At 46.5% G+C, this 19,231-nt stretch overlaps 2 protein-coding genes across 7 annotated transcripts in view; one reads left to right on the top strand and one right to left on the bottom strand.

Moving 5' to 3' along the window:
* LOC310657815 (uncharacterized protein) overlaps positions 1-18,989 on the top strand; it is a 437,520-nt gene extending 418,531 nt beyond the window's left edge. Inside the window, exon 17 of the mRNA XM_083398881.1 lies at positions 18,817-18,989. The gene's annotated coding sequence lies outside the window, so the exon portion shown is untranslated. The remainder of the gene's footprint in view (positions 1-18,816) is intronic.
* CCDC33 (coiled-coil domain containing 33) overlaps positions 1-19,231 on the bottom strand; it is a 178,209-nt gene that overhangs the window by 116,609 nt on the left and 42,369 nt on the right. For all 6 annotated transcript variants that reach the window (XM_083398868.1, XM_083398869.1, XM_083398870.1 and 3 more), the window contains one exon: positions 15,232-15,389. In XM_083398868.1, coding sequence (XP_083254994.1) covers positions 15,232-15,389 — 158 coding nt within the window. The remainder of the gene's footprint in view (positions 1-15,231; positions 15,390-19,231) is intronic.

Here is a 19,231-nt window from a genome sequence, read left to right as displayed (position 1 = left end):
CGTAAAGAAAAGTTGGGATAGGATATCTTAGACAATATATCCTCCCCCGCATCCCTAAACATTCCCACACTTCTTAGGCTCTTAATACTGTTACAAGACACCCCAATCTCTGAGCGGTGCGAGATTCCAGGAGGTTCCAGTCACTTATCCTTGGAATGAGGGACTGTGGAGACTGTGTTGTCTATATGTGTTCATATATCCTGAACAACCTGAGTCTAAGATGGAGGGGTTCACAGTGCTGACACCTCCAAAAGGTGGTATTGGGCATAGGGTGGGGGAAAGAGTGATTTTCTCAGTGGGGAAGGGACAGGATAATTTCCAAGTCTGCCTCCAAATGAAGCCCATGGAGTGGAAGTCAAGAGCTCTTAATTTGCTGAAAACACTAAGCGCAGTGACATGGCTGCAGTAGCTCTTCACAGACTGGAAGCAAGCAGCCTTCGACCCAAACAAGAAACTCACTTCAGTCTCCTAGCAGGACTCAGATGCACATGGCAGCAAATCACCTGTGGGCCATTGAGCTAGACAAGTGCTATCTCCTGGCAGTCACAACAAGTCCAAACCTCTCTAGCTCTCCTGCCACAGTGACCTACTTTTGCCTGCCACTTCGCGGCTGGATATTGAACGGCGCATTTTGACTACACATGCATGACTGAGCAAGGAGTAGCATTTGGTTAGCATCAAACTGCACTCCAGAGAAATACTGAGACAGACAGACAAACAGCAAGTACCGTATTTTTCGCCCTATAGGATGCACTTTTCCCCCTCCAAAAATGAAGGGGAAATGTGCGTGCGTCCTATGGGGCGAATGCAGGCTTTCGCTGAAGCCTGGAGAGCGAAAGGGGTCGGTGCGCACCGACCCCTCTCGCTCTCCAGACTTCACGCAGCTCTCTGCAAAGCATGGGAGCCCGGCGCTGGGCTCCCATGGCTTGCGGAGAGTTGCCTGCATGCTGAAGCCTGGGCGTGCTGAGGTTTCGCGCAGCTCTCCGCAAGGCGCGGGTGCCCGGGACCAGGCTCCCACGACTTGCGGAGAGTTGCCTGTTCTGGGGGCTGGGGTCGGGGGAAGCTCAGGCTTCCCCCGCCCCAGCCCCGCACCTGGGGGGAAAATAATCCCCCCCCCTTTATTTCCCCCCCCCAAAACTAGGTGCGCCTTATGGGACGGTGCGTCCTATAGGGGGGAAAATACAGTATGTTTTCTGCATCTCAAGACTTGCGATCTTCTTGTGGTGGAAGGAAAGAGTAAAAAGATACGTTTTGCTTTTTATTTTATTTTTAAAGCAAAAATAAAAACCCAAGTGATATAATCCATACTTGAAAATGCAAGGCTGTGGCTCAGTGGTTAGAGCGCCTGTTTTGCATGCTGAATACCCCAAATTCAATTTCCAGTATTTCCAGGTCGGGCTGGGAGCCTGTTTCATTTGGAACCGTGGAGAATTGTTGCCAGTCAATGTAGAAAACACTGACTATATGGACCAATGGATTGGCTCAGTGCCAAGCAGTTTCCTGTGCTGAAGACTCCTGACAGGATAATAAATCTTTTGAGGAAATGAAGGTGGGGTTAGACGCAGCACTACAGTGGTACCTCGGGTTAAGAACTTAATTCATTCTGGAGGTCCGTTCTTAACCTGAAACTGTTCTTAACCTGAAGCACCACTTTAGCTAATGGGGCTTCCTGCTGCTGCCGCTGCATGATTTCTGTTCTCATCCTGAAGCAAAGTTCTTAACCTGAGGTACTATTTCTGGGTTAGCAGAGTCTGAAACCTGAAGTGTCTGTAACCCCGAGGTACCACTGTACTGTTTTATTGCTGGGTGCCTCATCAGAACTCTCTGACATTCGTTTGACAGAGGAATGGGCTGCCTTGGAAGTTGGAGGTTTTTAAGCAGATATGGCCACCTGTCAGAGATGCTTTAGCTGTGATTTGTGCATTGCAGGGAATGGACTAGACGAACCTAGAATTGCAGAATTCTATGATTCTATGATTCATCAAGCATGCCAAGGTCGAAGCCATCAACAGAACGCTGCCTTTGTGTGAATAATGAATGCCTTCCGAGACCAGCAGAACCTCTAAGCAGAAAAGCAACCCAGCTGCTGCGTAAATTTGAACCCTGTTCCTTCTGCAGAGGATAAGGTGCACAACTGCTCCTGGCATCTCAAAAGCTAATTGTTCCCCAGATGCCCCAATTCCGCACAAACTCTGCTCCTCACTTCCAGGAGCACAACGGATGGCCGTGACAAATGGGAGATTTCATGGCAATCTGGTTCCGCAAGGAGAGAGGAAAACAATCATTAAGGGGTCCTTGAATTTCTTTCATCTGCTCTGAAGCAGCTGAGCTAAAGTATTAGAACAAGGTTTGGAGGGGGACCTTTCATTTGCCCCTCCCCACCTCGCTCTTGCATGCCTCACCTCCAGGAGGGAGCAAAGGGGGGGGGGTCTTGCTATTCCATTCTCACGGATCGGTTGCACTGACATCAACATTTCTGCATGTCCTTGCAACATGCACAAGCAGTATTCGATGGCTGCATACCTAAGCAATAGAAATCGTTCATATGGAAATCAAGATGTATAAGATGGTGTAAAAATAACAGGAAATGCTCTCAGGGTGGTGCATTTTGAGATGACAAAGGCTCTCTCAGCTGCTAGCTTTGTTAGAAGGGATGTCAGGGAATTTAGGAGTATAAATTGTCGACACGCTCTTATTCACCTCACGTCTGGAATGGAAATTAATCCAGTGAATACGATTTGTATTTACTGTTGTTGTGGTTGTCAGCAATGGATTATGGCCACGTCCCCTACATTGGCATCCCGTTTCCTTTGCACTGTAATGAAAGGGGTGGAATGACATAATGGCAACATCATAATTACTTAAACAAGTTGCATAGTTTTGCCCCAATGAACAGCAAGATGAATAAAGTACCGTATTTTTTGCTCCATATGACTCACTTTTTCCCTCCTAAAAAGTAAGGGGAAATGTGTGTGCGTCTTATGGAGCGAAGGCAGGCTGCGCAGCTATCCCAGAAGCCAGAACAGCAAGAGGGATTGCTGCTTTCACTGTGCAGCGATCCCTCTTGCTGTTCTGGCTCTGAGATTCAGAATATTTTTTTTCTTGTTTTCCTCCTCCAAAAACCAGGTACGTCTTCCGGTCTGGTGCGTCTTATAGAGCGAAAAATACGGTACTTTTCGGCAGACGATGAATGGCATCGGAACAAAAATAGGGCTGCAGGAAATGACTGGATTGCAGAATGGAAAGCAATGCATAGAGAGTAATGCCTCCTTACACCCCTAATTGTTTTGACCAGTGACCAGGGAGCAGGACCTTTGAAGTGGAGCTCTTTGAGTGGGCACAGCAGACAAGAGGCTGCCCTTTAGGTAACTTAAGGGCTTTAAAGATCAGCACCAGCATTTTCAGCTGGGCCCAGAAATGCAGGCAGAGCCAAAATAAATGGTGTAGAATTGGTGTTATATGTCCTGATTTCCCCCCTCCCCCCCCATTTTGTAAACCACTTTGAGGTTGGCTGGTTTTGTTATAAGAATTTTAAGGTCATATATATATATAATTAAATGTTCATAACTGTGTATATAAACCACATGTCTGAAACCTCACAGATCAGGTCCTGAACAAATTGACCTCAAATATTTCTCTGCAAGGTCAAAGTGGGAAACCTCCCCATTGTCTCTTTCCTCACAAATCTTGTCTTAAGGGCGGATTCAAGATATGAACAGGGTGTGAGCCTGTAACCTAGATTCAGGAATTAAGTAGTTATAATAACAAAAGAGTGGCCAAAACCCAGATAATGCAATCAGGTAACTTGCCAGACAGGAGATAAACAACACACTCAGATTTCTGTTGTAGACCGCCTTTTCTGTGATGTAGGTATGATATACCGGTATCTGGGGGTGGTCTTGGATTCCAGGGCGGGCAATTTAAAATGTCTATATAAGGGCTTGTGTGCATGGCTCTGGGTCCTACTCCTCTCTCCTGTGTGTGGGGGGAGCACCCTGTTGCAACCATTAATAAAGATCAGGCTTACTAGCTGCCTTGCTTCTCAATATTCTCTGGTTGGCCTCTGTTATTTTCTCCTACCAATAGAGAACCTAAAAAGAGGACTCTATATGGGCTCTTGGGTACCCCATAAGGGGAAAAGAGTAGTCCCCCCCCTTATAATATCAGTTTTTAAACAAACAAGCAGTGTATAAATTTTATGAAATAAAATAAATGAACAATAAACACCAGGGTGGCCCCATTCCGCCCCATTTGAAGATTAAAAAGCATCTTCAGAGGCAGCTGCACATAAAGAGCATTACAGAAATCCTGCTTGGAGAACAATATTATATAAATATAGTAAATAAATATTTTAATGGCAAAGAAGAAGAAGAGTTTGGATTTGATATCCCGCTTTATCACTACCCGAAGGAGTCTCCAAGCGGCTAACATTCTCCTTTCCCTTCCTCCCCCACAACAAACACTCTGTGAGGTGAGTGGGGCTGAGAGACTTCAGAGAAGTGTGACTGGCCCAAGGTCACCCAGCAGCTGCATGTGGAGGAGCGGAGATGCAAACCCGGTTCCCCAGATTACAAGTCCAGCGCTCTTAACCACTACACCACAGCCAATGCATCATGTTCCCCTCTCTTTATATGTGTATCCCCCCTTTCTTATGTCGCCCAACCAGACCCTGACCACCCCTACAGCTGCTTAGACAGGTTCAGCAAGGTATGCTTTCAGTCCAGGCCCTGTGTCAAAAATGATGGTGCACTGTAACCCCACAGAGCTATAAAGGGGGAACTCCTGCCCCCCACAATTCCTTGCACACTCCCCAACTTGTGTTCCTCAAATAATAATTACCCTCCTCCACTGGCTACTACAAACGTTTTGATAGGAAGTCATTAGGGCATTCCTCAGACGCTGCAGTCCCACAGACCCGGCAAGAGGCACAGAACTCATTTCTCATCTCAGCGAGCCATGAACAGATGCACAGAGCTGGCTTTTACAACCCACCAAATGCTGTTGAGACCGCTTGCATCAGCGATGAATAAAATTAGAGAGGAGCAGGAATTAAAAGGGACATCATGTAATTGAAAACCAGGAGCCTTTGGGGGACAATATCTTGGCTTCGATTGTTACGGCTTTCACTTCTTCTGCACTTCCATGGGGGACAGGAGGGAAGGAATGCATTGGGCTGAAAGTCCTAAAAAAATGGCTGGACCAGTGTCCATGCTCAGAAATTTAGCTTTGACAAGTTAAGCCCTTGCCTAATGCTAGAGACACCACAGCAGTAAGAGAAATTGTCCTGAAAATTTCACCTCTGTGCACACAGATTCACATGTTTATGTGTCTTTTTGTTTGATAGTAGAACAATTGGAGAATTCTGATCCAAACAGAAACAGGCGTGGAAATTGCCCATGTTCATTGATAACGTCCCATGCTTGAAATGGAAATCAATCCAGCTGCTAATGTTCAATATTCACTGTTGCTGTCGCTTTCAGTTCACAAATGGTACATAATTGATTACACACAGACACACACACACACACACACACACACACACACACACACCTTACTTGCACTGGGTTTCCTTTGCAGTGAAATTAATGGGGTGGAATAATATAATTCGTGACATAATGTCCTTGCTACAGTGGACAGCAAGACCAAGTGTTTGGCAGAAGACAGATTGCAGCAGAATGGAGACAGTGCTGTATGAATATATGGCGAATTTTAAAAACTATTTAAACTTAACATCAAAAAAACAGACCGGAGATTTTCCTTCTAGGAATATTACCAACAGAAAAAAAGCAAAACACAAGACCACTGTTTATGTACTCAATTACGGCTGCAAGAATACTTGTAGCCAGAAGTTGGAAATGTGAAATAATACCAACAATAATAGATTGGCAAACACTCTTGGTAGAGTATTTTCACTTAGAAAAGCTGACTAGAAAAGTTAGGTGAGCCCTAAATCAAAAAGTATATAGAGAATGGATATTATTATTCAAGGAGTATATAAGATCACACTGTAAAAATGAAACTATCCTGGCAGAATTGAACGATACTTGTGTATAATAAATAATTGGAAAAATATCTTAGAAGAATATGCAGAAAAAGCTATAAAATAAACTGTGCGATAAAATCAAGATATTAGAAAAAGTACAACGAGAATGATTGGACGTTTTTGTTCTAGAAGACTATATTGGTCAAGATATGATAATACCACCAATATTCTTTTATTTTAATGCTAATTCTTCTTTGCTTTTTATTTTTATTCTTATTATTCCTTTTTCATTTTCGTGTCAAATTCTGTTGTAACTATTTGTAATGTATTTGTATGCTAGTATTTTAAATCAATTGCTGAAGAATGGATGCTTTTGAATTATGGTGTTGGAGGAGACTCTTGAGAGTCCCATGGACTGCAAGAAGATCAAACCTATCCATTCTGAAGGAAATCAGCCCTGAGTACTGACTGGAAGGACAGATCCTGAAGCTGAGGCTCCAAGACTTGGGCCACCTCATGAGAAGAGAAGACTCCCTGGAAAAGACCCTGATGTTTGGGAAAGATGGAGGGCACAAGGAGAAGGGGACGGCAGAGGACGAGATGGTTGGACAATGTTCTCGTAACTACCAACATGAATTTGACGAAACTGCGGGAGGCAGTGGAAGACAGGAGTGCCTGGCATGCTCTGGTCCAGGGGGTCACGAAGAGGTGGACACGACTCTACGACTAAGCAGCAACAACAATTTTAAATCAGTAAAGATATATTCTTAAAAAATAAAATAAAAAAGGGAACAGTGCTGTATGCATCAAATACCAGACAGAATGTAAAATCAGAAGAGCCGGCTGAATCAGGCCAGTGGCCCACCTAGGTCTGCATCCTGTTCTCACAGTGGCCAACCAGATGCCCATTATGGGAAACCTGCAAGCAGGACCTCAGCACAAGAGCCCTCCCTGCCTCCTGTGGGAGTGAGTTCCATATTTCAACTCTACGCTGCATGAAGAAGGACTTCTTTTTATCTGTCTTGAATCTTCCGACATTCACCTTCATGGGATACCCACATTTCCTAGTGTTATGAGAGAGGGGAGAAAACTTTTCTCTTTCCACTCTCTCCACACCAGGCGTAATCTTATAAACGTCTATCATGTTGCCTCTTCCTCGCCTTTCTCTAAACAAAACAGTCCCAAATGCTGCAACCTTCTTTCGCAGAGCAGTCGCTTCAACCCTGGATTATTTGGGCTGCTCTTTTCTGAACTTTCTCCTACTCTACAATATGCTTTTTGATATTCAAATGGTTTCCATTGGCTTTTTAACTGCGCTCATCTGCTGTGTTCATCCCTTTAATATTAGGGTTTTGTTTTTGTTTTTTTAAACAAATGCTTTAAAGGATTCACAGTGTTTTATTGGGGGCTCCCCTCCCCAATAAAGGTGGGATTTGTTTTGTTTGTTTTAAAAAACCAAACACCTCACATTTCAAAAGGAGCTATTTTGATACAGGGGGGGAGTGCCATTCATGTGCAAATTAGCCTTTGATTGACAACGTGCCCAAGCCTCCCTCTCGTTTGTATCTTTTGCTAATTCACATTGCATAATGGATGCAGCTTTCCCTCTGCCTAGCAACAGCCTCATTAGGGGCTCCTCTTAGGCCAAGGTCTGCCTGGATCTCAACACTGCCCAGTCCTCTTTATGCCGCTCTCAGCAATCAAGGCGGCATTCCTGCAAACAATGACCTATGTACCGTATTTTTCGCTCTATAAGACACACCAGACGACAAGACGCACCTAATTTTTGGAGGAGGAAAACAAGAAAAAAAATATTCTGACTCTCAGAAGCCAGAACAGCAAGAGGGATCGCTGCGCAGTGAAAGCAGCAATCCCTCTTGCTGTTCTGGCTTCTGGGATAGCTGCGCAGCCTGCATTCGCTCCATAAGACGCACACACATTTCCCCTTACTTTTTAGGAGGGAAAAAGTGAGACTTATAGAGCAAAAAATATGGTATCTTTCTGCCTCAGTTCTCCTCACCATGGCTACTCAGACACCTGATGCACGTGGCAGGTCTAATTTGTGAGATGTGCAAATATCCTCCACCCACAATCGCTCCTGTTTGTCAATTTGTCAATATTGCTCAAAAACTGCAATTGTTATTGCCAATATGCCAATTTAGGAACCGAATGGACTTGATCTCCTGACCATCCATTGGACTTTAATTTCTCTTGATATGTTCAGTTTGCATGATACGTTGGTCTATGGATTTACACTTTGTGAGATATTATATGTTGAATTGTGTTTGAAATAGAAGTTACATAGCCAAAAACAGCCTGTTATGTTGTGTGTGTTCTTACCAGGATTGTATTTACGTAACCTAAGGCTTAGTAGTGTTTTGCATGTCATAGCATCAGAACACCAAAAGGGTCTGCTGGATCAAGCCATTCCATTGATCTGGCACAGCAGGACTTTAACCATCTGACTTCCTAACCAGGGTATTGGTGGGGTTTTTTTGGTGGGGGGCAGTCTAGATGATGCTCTGGGTCCCTTCCAATCTTTGTGGGTCCTATACCCAGCGAGGATTAGAATCTGAAGTAGGATTCTACTGCTAAACTGGTTGGGCAAGTCTCTTTGTTGGCCAATGACCGTAGGTGGTCCTCATCAGCTAAGTGTCCTCCTCAGCACCCCAAAAGAAGGAGCCAGGCTGCAAGAGCTGCAAGCAAGTGATGAGACCCTCCATGCTAACAATGGGCTTTTCCTCCACCTGGCTGCTAGGTAGGAGAATGAAAGCCAGTGTGGTGTGTGAGGGCTGAGCTGGAAGCAAGAAAAGGAGAAGCTGCAACTAATGGAGAAGGAAGATCTATTGGGGTGTTAATGCTGTGGTCCCTTCACCTTATGCTTATGTTGTATAGATGTGTGAAATTATTATTATTATTATTATTATTATTATTATTAATATATACCCCACCCATCTGGCTGGATTTCCCCAGCCACTCTGGGTGGCTTCCAACAGAATATTAAAATACAATAGTCTAAAACCATGTACTAAACATAGTCTAAAAAGTTAAAGCTATGGTTTTCCCAGTAGTGATGTATGGAAGTGAGAGCTGGACCATAAAGAAGGCTGATCGCCAAAGAATTGATGCTTTTGAATTATGGTGTTGGAGGAGACTCTTGAGAGTCCCATGGACTGCAAGAAGATCAAACACATCCATTCTGAAGGAAATCAGCCCTGAGTGCTCACTGGAAGGACAGATCATGAAGCTGAGGCTCCAAGACTTTGGCCATCTCATGAGAAGAGAAGACTCCCTGGAAAAGACCCTGATGTTGGGAAAGATGGAGGGCGCAAGGAGAAGGGGACGACAGAGGACGCAATGGTTGGACAGTGTTCTCGAAGCTACCAGCATGAGTTTGACCAAACTGAGGGAGGCAGTGGAAGACAGAAGTGCCTGGCATGCTCTGGTCCATGGGGTCATGAAGAGTCGGACACGACTAAACAACTAAACAACAACAACAGGAAGCTGCCTTATAGTGAGTCAGGCCACTGGTCCATGTTGATCAGTGTGGATGATACCTGGAGATGCTGGAGTTGTCACCTGGGACCTGCTGCTTGCAAGACAAATGCTCTGCCACTGAGCTGTGGGTGGGGGTGGCGTCTATGGGCCATGACTCCATCTTTTCCACACCCTTTGCGTCTCCATATTTTACCATTTATATTGTTCTGGCATTTCTGTCTGAAGCCGTACTGGGAAAACATTTGAACAAGAATCACAGGAAATGCCTGGGTGAAAAGGCAGGGAGTCTTTCTCAACCCTGGACCCGCCTGGAGGCAGGAGTGACATTCAAAGCAGCGAGAAAGCAACAATGTGTGAGATTAAAACCAAGAATGCTTCAGAGCTCATTCTCTCCCCCCCCCCATTATTGACCCTCCCCTCTCCAAGCCTCAACAACACACAGAGTCTAGGAGGAGCTGTCCGTTCATTTGCTGTGCCAAAGACTCAGATGAAAGTCAGATGAAATTGCTGTGATTCAGGCTGCTGCCTGCCGTGGACTTAAGAGGTCAGCGCTTTTAGATCAGATTCCGCAAGAGGCTGATCTAGTCCAGCGTCCCTCATGTGGCCACAAGGCATGCCCGTGTTACATGCCACCACAATCTCCAACTGGAGAGAGAGTCTAGGGGTTCAGTTTCCTTGGGATGAAGGACAGTGGAGTCTCTTTAGGACAGATGGATTTCTCAGAGGATGTAGGGGCTCAAATTTCCTCCTACGGGAAAAGCAACCCCACCGCTAACACGGTGTTTCATGTACCCCAACCACTGAGTGGTGAGCAATTCCCGTGGGTCCAGCGTTTATGCAGGGTTCAGTATCCTTGGAATGAAGGTCAGAATGTGGTGTATTTAGGATACAGTGGTACCTCGGGTTAAGTACTTAATTCGTCCCGGAGGTCCATTCTTAACCTGAAAGTGTTCTTAACCTGAATCACCACTTTAGCTAATGGGGCCACCCACTGCCTCCGCGCTGCCGGAGCATGATTTCTGTTCTCATCCTGAAGCAAAGTTCTTAACCCAAGGTACTATTTCTGGGTTGGCGGAGTCTGTAACCTGAAGCGTATGTAACCTGAAGCATATGTAACCCGAGGTACCACTGTATATGGTTTTGTTGTTGTTCTTTAGTCGTTTAGTCGTGTCCGACTCTTCGTGACTTGATCCTGCCCTGGAGAAACATGCTGCTCTTGGGGTCCTCTCCCTCCCATCAGAACTATTTTATAGAAAACCTCAGCAGAAATGGGCAGCAAATCAGCAAGCAGATCTATATCTGGAAATGGGCCAAACTTTGCTTAGAATAATCCATGCACATTGTCAAGTTGAAGGGGTATGATTTGGTCATTTTAGACTATGGATTAGGGAGGGAGGAAAGAATTTGATTGGGTTTGCCTTCAGAATTCACCCTTTCCAAAACAATACTCAAAGCAAAGCACAGCCAGATTGGCACTCTTCCAGATTTTGCAAGGCAAAAGTAAAGGCTGCAAATGATATGCTTGTGTAAGGGCAAAGGGTACATCAAAAGCAGATAGCTGTGAAAGCAGCATACATTCAGAAATGCATTCTATTGAGAGAAATTGCTTTGCAGGAAAACAACTCTATATGTTAAGGGGAAATTGCACCCAAAATGTGTATATTAGTAGAAATGCACTGTAAATTCCTGATGACTTCCCACAAAGTCTGATGTGGAGAACTGTAAAAATGAAGAACCAAGAGAAACGAAAGCTGACAGATTTGCCTATCCCTGCTCTGGGTTTAATGCATTTTAGAAAGCAAAGTCTGTCTTGCTCCATTCATTTAAATATGCAGTAAGACAGCCCTGCTGTGTTTGGGGCTCTTTTGCTCATTCTGGACTCTGGACATCTGCCCAAAAGTCCGACTCTAGTGCTGCCACAAATCTTTTTCCCAGAGAGGAGAAACGCAGTTACTGTACTGTTCAGGATCCATTGGGTTATAACCTACGAGATTGCCTTATGCCATATATGCCCACTTGATCGCTTCGAACAGTAGAACTGGCACAGTTAACAGGTGCCACTTAATACCCCCACCACATTTGTAAGAAATATCTAGTGTGGCAGCGCCTACTCTTTGGAACTCCCTGCCGATTGACACCAGCTAAGACACCTGCTAAAAACATTCCTTTTTAGATAAGCCCTTCCAGATAGCAGGGGACGTGGGTGGCACTGTGGGTTAAACCACAGAGCCTAGGACTTGCTGATCAAAAGGTTGGCGGTTTGAATCCCAGCGGCGGGGTGAGCTCCTGTTGCTTGGTTCCTTCTCCTGCCAACCTAGCATTTCAAAAGCACGTCAAAGTGCAAGTAGATAAATAGGTACCGCTCCAGCGGGAAGGTAAATGGTGTTTCCGTGCGCTGCTCTGGTTCACCAGAAGCGGCTTAGTCTTGCTGGCCACATGACCCGGAAGCTGTACGCCGGCTCCCTCAGCCAATAAAGCGAGATGAGTGCTGCAACCCCAGAGTCGGCCACGACTGGACTTAATGGTCAGGGGTCCCTTTACCTTTACCCAGATGCTTAGAAAGTTGATGCAAGTTTTACTTGCTGACAGCAGCAAGAATGATCATAGCTAGGAAATGGGAAAAGCAAGGAGGATTTCAAATAGAAGAATGGTATAAAGAAGTGTGGGATATAGCAATTAATGATAAATTAACGTGCGCTATCTAAGTAAGAAGGGAAATATGGAAGAGAAATGACTTTGAGGAAATATGGGCGGTATTTGGGGTATTTGTATTCTTAAAACAGAAAAATTACCTGAAGAAGGGTAATTTTTTTGGAAAGTTGGATAATTATAATAAATAATGGTCTTGGGGTGGGTGCAAATTTCTATTTGTATTCTTATTACACTGTTAAAAAAGAACATTTATTTTAAAAAGGAAAGTTGATGCAAGTTTTAATCTGTTTTTAGTCTGAAATTTTAACTTTCTGTAAGTCTAAAATTATTGTTATTTTTTCTTGTTGGTGATTTTATTGGTTTCTCTTTTTTGTAAACCACTTTGAGGGTTTTTTCTTTTTTTACAATCAAGTGGTATATAAATTTTATGAAATAGAAATGTAAGTACATTGAGTGAGTAGAGCTAGCAGATATCCTGCTATTGACACCTCTTGTTAGGCCAGCTCTTATTTATTCCCACCCCATTCATTCAGAAAAGGGTTAAGAACTCTGGTGCAGATGATCAACTGAGCCGGGGAATGCAACTAGTGGATCATTTTATTTAAACAAATAAAATAATACGATCCCAGCTTTATTTTAAAGCTGACATGTTCGTAGACCATACAGAGCCACATAGTGCTTGGCCTTTAATTCTTAATAAAAAGGTAAAGGTACCCCTGCCCGTACGGGCCAGTCTTGACAGACTCTAGGGTTGTGCGCCCATCTCACTCAAGAGGCCGAGGGCCAGCGCTGTCCGAAGACACTTCCGGGTCACGTGGCCAGCGTGACATCGCTGCTCTGGCGAGCCAGAGCCGCACACGGAAACGCCGTTTACCTTCCCGCTAAATAAGCGGTCCCTATTTATCTACTTGCCCCCGGGGGTGCTTTCAAACTGCTAGGTTGGCAGGCGCTGGGACCGAACAGCGGGAGCGCACCCCGCCGCGGGGATTCGAACCGCCGACCTTTCGATCGGCAAGCCCTAGGCGCTGAGGCTTTTACCCACAGCGCCACCCGCGTCCCACTATTATAATTCTTAATAGCCTCTTTTAAATGCAGGGTTAAGGTCCAGAAATGCAAACTGCAACTGTCAGGAGCTCAGCACCAAATGCAAAATTCTGTGTTTGCAAGGTTTGGTGTTGGAATTATGGAATATGCACAGCTGTGCCTCCCAGTGCCGAGACCTGGGATTCAGGGATGCCGAACCAACGTTCCTTCCCCAAACATCAAACCTTGTTTGCCAAGACACTAAGCAGGAGCTTCCCCAAACATCAAACCTTGTTTGCCAAGACACTAACCAGGAGCTCCTTTGCTTCCCTTGGAGGAGGGGGATTCTATATTCCAGGCCTCTTTTTTAATAATAATAATAATAAACCCTGCTCATGATTCAGACACTCAGAATTCAAAACATCTCAGTGATGCCCTTTCAATTAGTCTGCCATACCAAAGTCAGAGGCCTTTAATTGAGTCCCAGGATGCATCTATTATACACAAGGCTGGGTAACTCAAGATGCTGCTCTGTTTTATTTATTCCATTCAAAGTTTAAAATGCTGGAAGCGCTGCCTTGGTCTCTCACCCACCAACTGTAGAAGATATCACAAGCCTGTGGTGAAGGATGCAATCACCTACAGAAGTAAGTATTTGAATTCAAAGAGTAGAGCTGGTGGAGTGGTTTATGTGTCACAATTGCCTCTATTCCTTCCGTCTTCTTCATCAGTTTATTTACAAGTGGGAACTGCAGCAAAATGTTGCAGCCATGCCCTTTTCCAAGGTACTCCATTTCATTCCCCCTCTCACCCAGTCTCCTTTCCCTCCCCTTCAGCCTGCTGTTGCCTCACTCTTGTACTCAGGTGGTACCATTGGCAGTGGCGTAGCGTGGGGGGGTGCAGGGGGGGCCGGCCGCACCGGGCGCAACATCTGGGGGTTAGGGTTAGGGGGTGCAAATCCATGGGTTAGGGGGTGCAAATTACTTGCCTTGCCCCGGGTGCTAACAACCCACGCTACGCCACTGACCATTGGGGCTACATAAGCAACGGCATTCATACAAAGGTTCTCCACTCCTGACATAGGTCTTCTGTGCAGCAATACACTCCTCACCCAGGGAACCTATCCTGCGACCAGTGCTTTTTTTCGGGGGGGGGGGACGCAGGGAGACGCGTACCCCTAAACATTTTGCGTTGCCCCTGTCAGGAGCTCGTCCTGCTCTCAAGTAGGACCCTGGCAGAGACACATGCCCGACTGGCATGTTCCCTCCCTCCTGGTCGATCGCTCGGGAGCTTCAAAAGCTTTCTTCTGCCCGAACATCACAGCGACCGATGCCAACAGACACCGGCACACATAGGGATCCGCAGAGTCTTCACAGCTTTTCGTGACAGACCTCAGCAACTCAGCATTTTGGCTAATCTACTTTATTTACACATAAACACACACAGAGCACTGCAACATGGCTCCCCCTCTCTCTAGCATCAGACAGCAAAGAGAAAGAACAAAGGACAATAGTCCCACTTCACGGAACACAGTAACACAAACATCCTGTCTCCGTCACTTCCCACTCTGTGGAGTCAAAACATACACCGTTATGTGATAGACAACAATCCTATGACTGCAATCACGGAGCAGGAATTCTAACAGCCCTAACTGACCGACCAATGGACCAACATGCCAGCTATCTCCGCAGTAGCAGCGCAGACTGGAGCTCTGTCATCCTCCATGCCAGTGCCTAGAGAGGGAAGTCTGGGGCGGCCATGGTGGAAGCGACGGTGCTGCTCCTCTTCCTCCTCTTGCAGGGCTAGAGACAGCCGGTGAGACCTTGCCCCTCCTCGCTCAAGCCAACCCCGTCACTGCCATTGCCAGGGGCCTACTCATCCTCTCAGCGCCGCCTCAAGTCCGTTGTCTGGGGGTTGGGGGGGAAGGGTGCAAGGAGCAGCCAAAATGAGAGTACCCCTAAGCATTTTCTTTAGAAAAAAAGCACTGCCTGTGACCATGACACGTCTCCCCAAATTGACACAATCTCCTTGCACTCAAGAAAACAGCAAAAGATAGAGTCAGAAAAGATACTCACACGATGACATAGGGATTGGGTACGTTGCCCTTCTTGGTGGAGGGAAGATTGCTGGCCCCATGCAGTGTGACCTCAACGGATTCCATCTCAGGATTAGCCAAGTGCAAGGCGTTGGGTCTGGAAGTCAGCGTTCCTGGCTCTGCAGGATCCTCTTTCACCTGCCCAGGGGAAGCAGAAGAAACGCCAACTCAGCAAAACTGAGGTTTGTCCGACGACATCCACTGGCAGCAAAGCAGCTGGTAGTTAAACTCTGGAACTCAGATTGGAGAACTGGGCCCAAACTAACAGAATGAATTTCAACAGGAACAAATGTAAGGTTCTGTACTTAAACAGGAATAACCAGCTGCACAAATATAAGATGGGGGACACCTGGCTTTCCAGCGGTATGTGTGAAAAGCATCTAGGGGTCACTCCCAGGAGAGACTTGTGGCTCGAGCATGCTGCAGGCTCGTCGTGAGTGCCGCCCACCATTTTGCCACCCCCCTCAGTGGGGACATCCAGGGCGACCGCACCCACCGCACCCCCTCGCTATGCCCCTGCATGACTCAAAAGTGTGATGCAGCAACAACAAAAAAGTGAATGCACTTCTGGGCCGCATCAACAGAAGTATAGATCAAGGGAGGTAAAAGAACCACTCTATTCTGCTTCGGTCAGACCACGCTTGGAATACTGTGTCCAGTTCTGGGCACCAAAATTTAAGAAGGATGTTGACAAGTTGGAACATGTGCAGAGGAGGGCAACCAAGGTGTTCAAGGGCCTGGAAACCAAGCCTGATGAGGAATGGAAAAGATAAAAAGTCTCCTCTTTATCAGGCTCCACATACCCAATGCCCTCATGCACCACTCAGACAGAAAAAAGGTTTGTCATCCAGGCTTTTGACTGCTAATGACATGTGGCTTTTGGAGCCAATTCTGGTTGGAAATTAGGGTAGAGAGGATGTGTTGAGGCATTAATGGCTCAGTCTTGCTTCATCTTAAGACCTGCTTTAGCAACAAAACCCCTAAAGGGCCTCTGTGCAAATATACCAGAGGACGGCAGAAGCAAGAGTTAAATCTCTGGCCTCCTTGACTTGCAAATGAAAGGCAGCAGAAGACCCTTTCAATCATCTTTTCATTAGCACCTCATCTGGCTTCATCGACAAGCAACATCCCAAGAGCCTTGCAAAGCCTTCCTCCTCTAATTCAAAGAGCCAGAAGTTCTTTGGAGCACGCAGAGATGCCACCTGCACCCCCACCAATCAAAACCTTGCAGGTCGGTGGGGGAGGAGGAGGAGAGAGAGAAAGGTTGTTACACACCTCAGCGGATGCAAGGCTCAAGTGATAATAAGGGCAAAGAAATCTGGGGAGAGGTCCCTTTGGTGGAGGCGTTTTAAGAACATAATGAGGGTGTGCTGGATCAGGCCAAGGACCCATCTAGCCCAGCATCCTGTTCTCATTGTCTGCCTGAACACTTGCCTGTGGGAAACCCACAAGCAAGACACAAGCACAAGAGATCTCTCTGCTCCTGTGGTTTCCAGCAACTAGTATTCAGAAACATTCCTGCCTCCAACTATGGAAACTGTGGAAGCAGTGGAGGACTCCCTGGTCCTGAATGTCCATTCTGGACTCACAGCAGTCCATGGAGGCGCAGGTCAATTCTGTGTCCAGGGCAGCTGTCTACCAGCTCCATCTGGTACGCAGGCTGAGACCCTCCCTGCCCGTGGACTTTCTGGCCAGAGTGGCACATGCTCTGGTTATCTCTCGCTTGGACTACTGTAATGCACTCTATGTGGGGCTACCTTTGAGGGTGACCCGGAAACTACAACTAATCCAGAATGCGGCAGCTAGACTGGTTACTGGGAGCGGCCGCCGAGACCATATAACACCAGTCTTGAAAGACCTACACTGGCTTCCAGTACGTTTCCAAGCACAATTCAAAGTGTTGGTGCTGACCTTTAAACTCCGAGGGCCCAAGGGGTCTTTGGCCCCTCCCAATAAAATATCTGGACACGGGTGGCACTGTGGGTTAAACCACAGAGCCTAGGACTTGCCGATCAGACAGTCGGTGGTTCGAATCCCCACAACAGGGTGAGCTCCTGTTGCTCGGTCCCTGCTCCTGCCCACCTAGCAGTTTGAAAGCACGTTAAAGTGCAAGTAGATAAATAGGTACTGCTCTGGCAGGAAGGTAAACGGTGTTCCGTGCTCTGCTCTGGTTCGCCAGAAGCAATTTAGTCATGCTGGCCACACGACCCAGAAGCTGTACGCCGGCTCTCTTGGTCAATAAAGTGAGATGAGTACCGCAACCCCAGAGTCAGCCACAACTGGACCTAACGGTTTACCTTTACCTTTACCTTTAATAAAATATCTGACGGTGCCACTGCCCCCTCCCCAGTTGATGGGCATTGCCATTCAAATGGTGATTGTGCAACATGCAATGTGTTTGATTATGCAGGGTAGGGCTTACCTGACCCCGCCTCCCCATATTTCATTGAAGTTGGCACCTCTGCCCTCCTCCACTAGCATTGAGCCTTGGTAGCTGCCCAGTGATGCAGATCCCTGATGCCTGCTCTGCTGCTTGACTTCACCAAGGCAAAACTCAAATACTTGCCTAAGATCCAGGACAAAGCGCCGCTTTGTCTGGGGCTACAGTGCGGGTAATGAGCAGGCTAGTCCACGGAGGGCATTCTCGACTCTACAGAAAGCGCCCTTTAGGTTCTGCTTTATTTCATTTGACCAGTTCAGCAATGTCTTAATGCAATTAACTCTGCCCTCCGGGACACAAGAAAGAGGGCTGCTCTCTTTTACAATGAGCCTGGAATGTGTCCCCCCCCCCCCCCGCTCTGTTAAGAGGAAAGAAAGAAAAGCACATGTCACATATCACAAACGTGATCTCGCCAACGGATGAACCCCAAGGCCGCACTGCCGGTGCCAGCCCGGCTTAGGAAAACAAGCCTCCCTCAGCAACTTGGTGCATCTGCCTGCCCATCTGCAAGTAGCATGCAAAGATTGTGGTGCCAGAACGACCGAACCGTGACAGCTCACAAAGCGGGGCAGCTACCTTTGCCAGGCAAAACAGGAACAGGCCCTGAACCCCCAACCTACTGTGCAAAAGCAAGTGTCCTGAACCTCAGGACATACCCAGAGGTAAGTCCTAATAGTGCCCTAAAAGGGCAACCCTAGAGAGTAGTCAGACAGTCCAAGTGGTCAAATGTCAGTCCAGGTGTAATAATAATAATAATAATAATAATAATAATAATAATAATAATAATTTATTTATACCCCGCCCATCTGGCTGGGTTTCCCCAGCCATTCTGGGTGACTTCCAACTGAATATTAAAAATAACACAGCACCAGACATTAAAAACTTCCCTAAACAGGGAATCTTGTTGTCTTCAGTTGTCTTTTAAAAGTAAAATAGTTGTTTATTGCCTTGACATCTGCTGGGAGGGCATTCAACAGGGCAGGCGCCACTACTGAGAAGGCCCTCTGCCTGGTTTCCTGTAACCTCACTTCTTGCAGTGAGGGAATCTGCCAGAAGCCCCTCAGCGCTGGACCTCAGTGTTTGGGCTGGACGATGGGGGTGGAAAGGCTCCTATTTTCAATGGAGAAATGTTGGAGGGTATGGAGTTATCCAACTCCTGAGCCATCTGAAGGCAATCCTGTATAGGGAAGGTTTTTCAAAATGTTTAATGTTTTATTATGTTTTTATATATGTTGGAAGCCACCCAGAATGGCTGGGGCAACCCATTAAGATGTGTGGGGTATAAATAGTAAAATGATCATTATGGAATGGGACGTCCCTGTTTTCATCGAATAAATGTTGGAGGGTATGCAAGGTGAGGTTGGAACCTCTGGTTGGAACACCTGGACTTTGCGGATTCACTTCCGCCTGGAGCTGGATTGGGTGGCTCCTGTGGACCAATCAGACAGTCCCAAAGTCACCCTCCAGTAGTCCAGTGGCTGACCAGAAGCCTGTGGGAAGCCCAGAAGCAGGAATTGAGCTCAAGAGCAACTCACCACTC

Source organism: Podarcis tiliguerta (genome assembly GCF_965153285.1).
Source record: "Podarcis tiliguerta genome assembly, chromosome: 9".
Classification (NCBI taxonomy): domain Eukaryota; kingdom Metazoa; phylum Chordata; class Lepidosauria; order Squamata; family Lacertidae; genus Podarcis; species Podarcis tiliguerta.
Note: the sequence above shows the minus strand (reverse complement) of the source record. Positions and strands in the feature narration are given on the sequence as shown.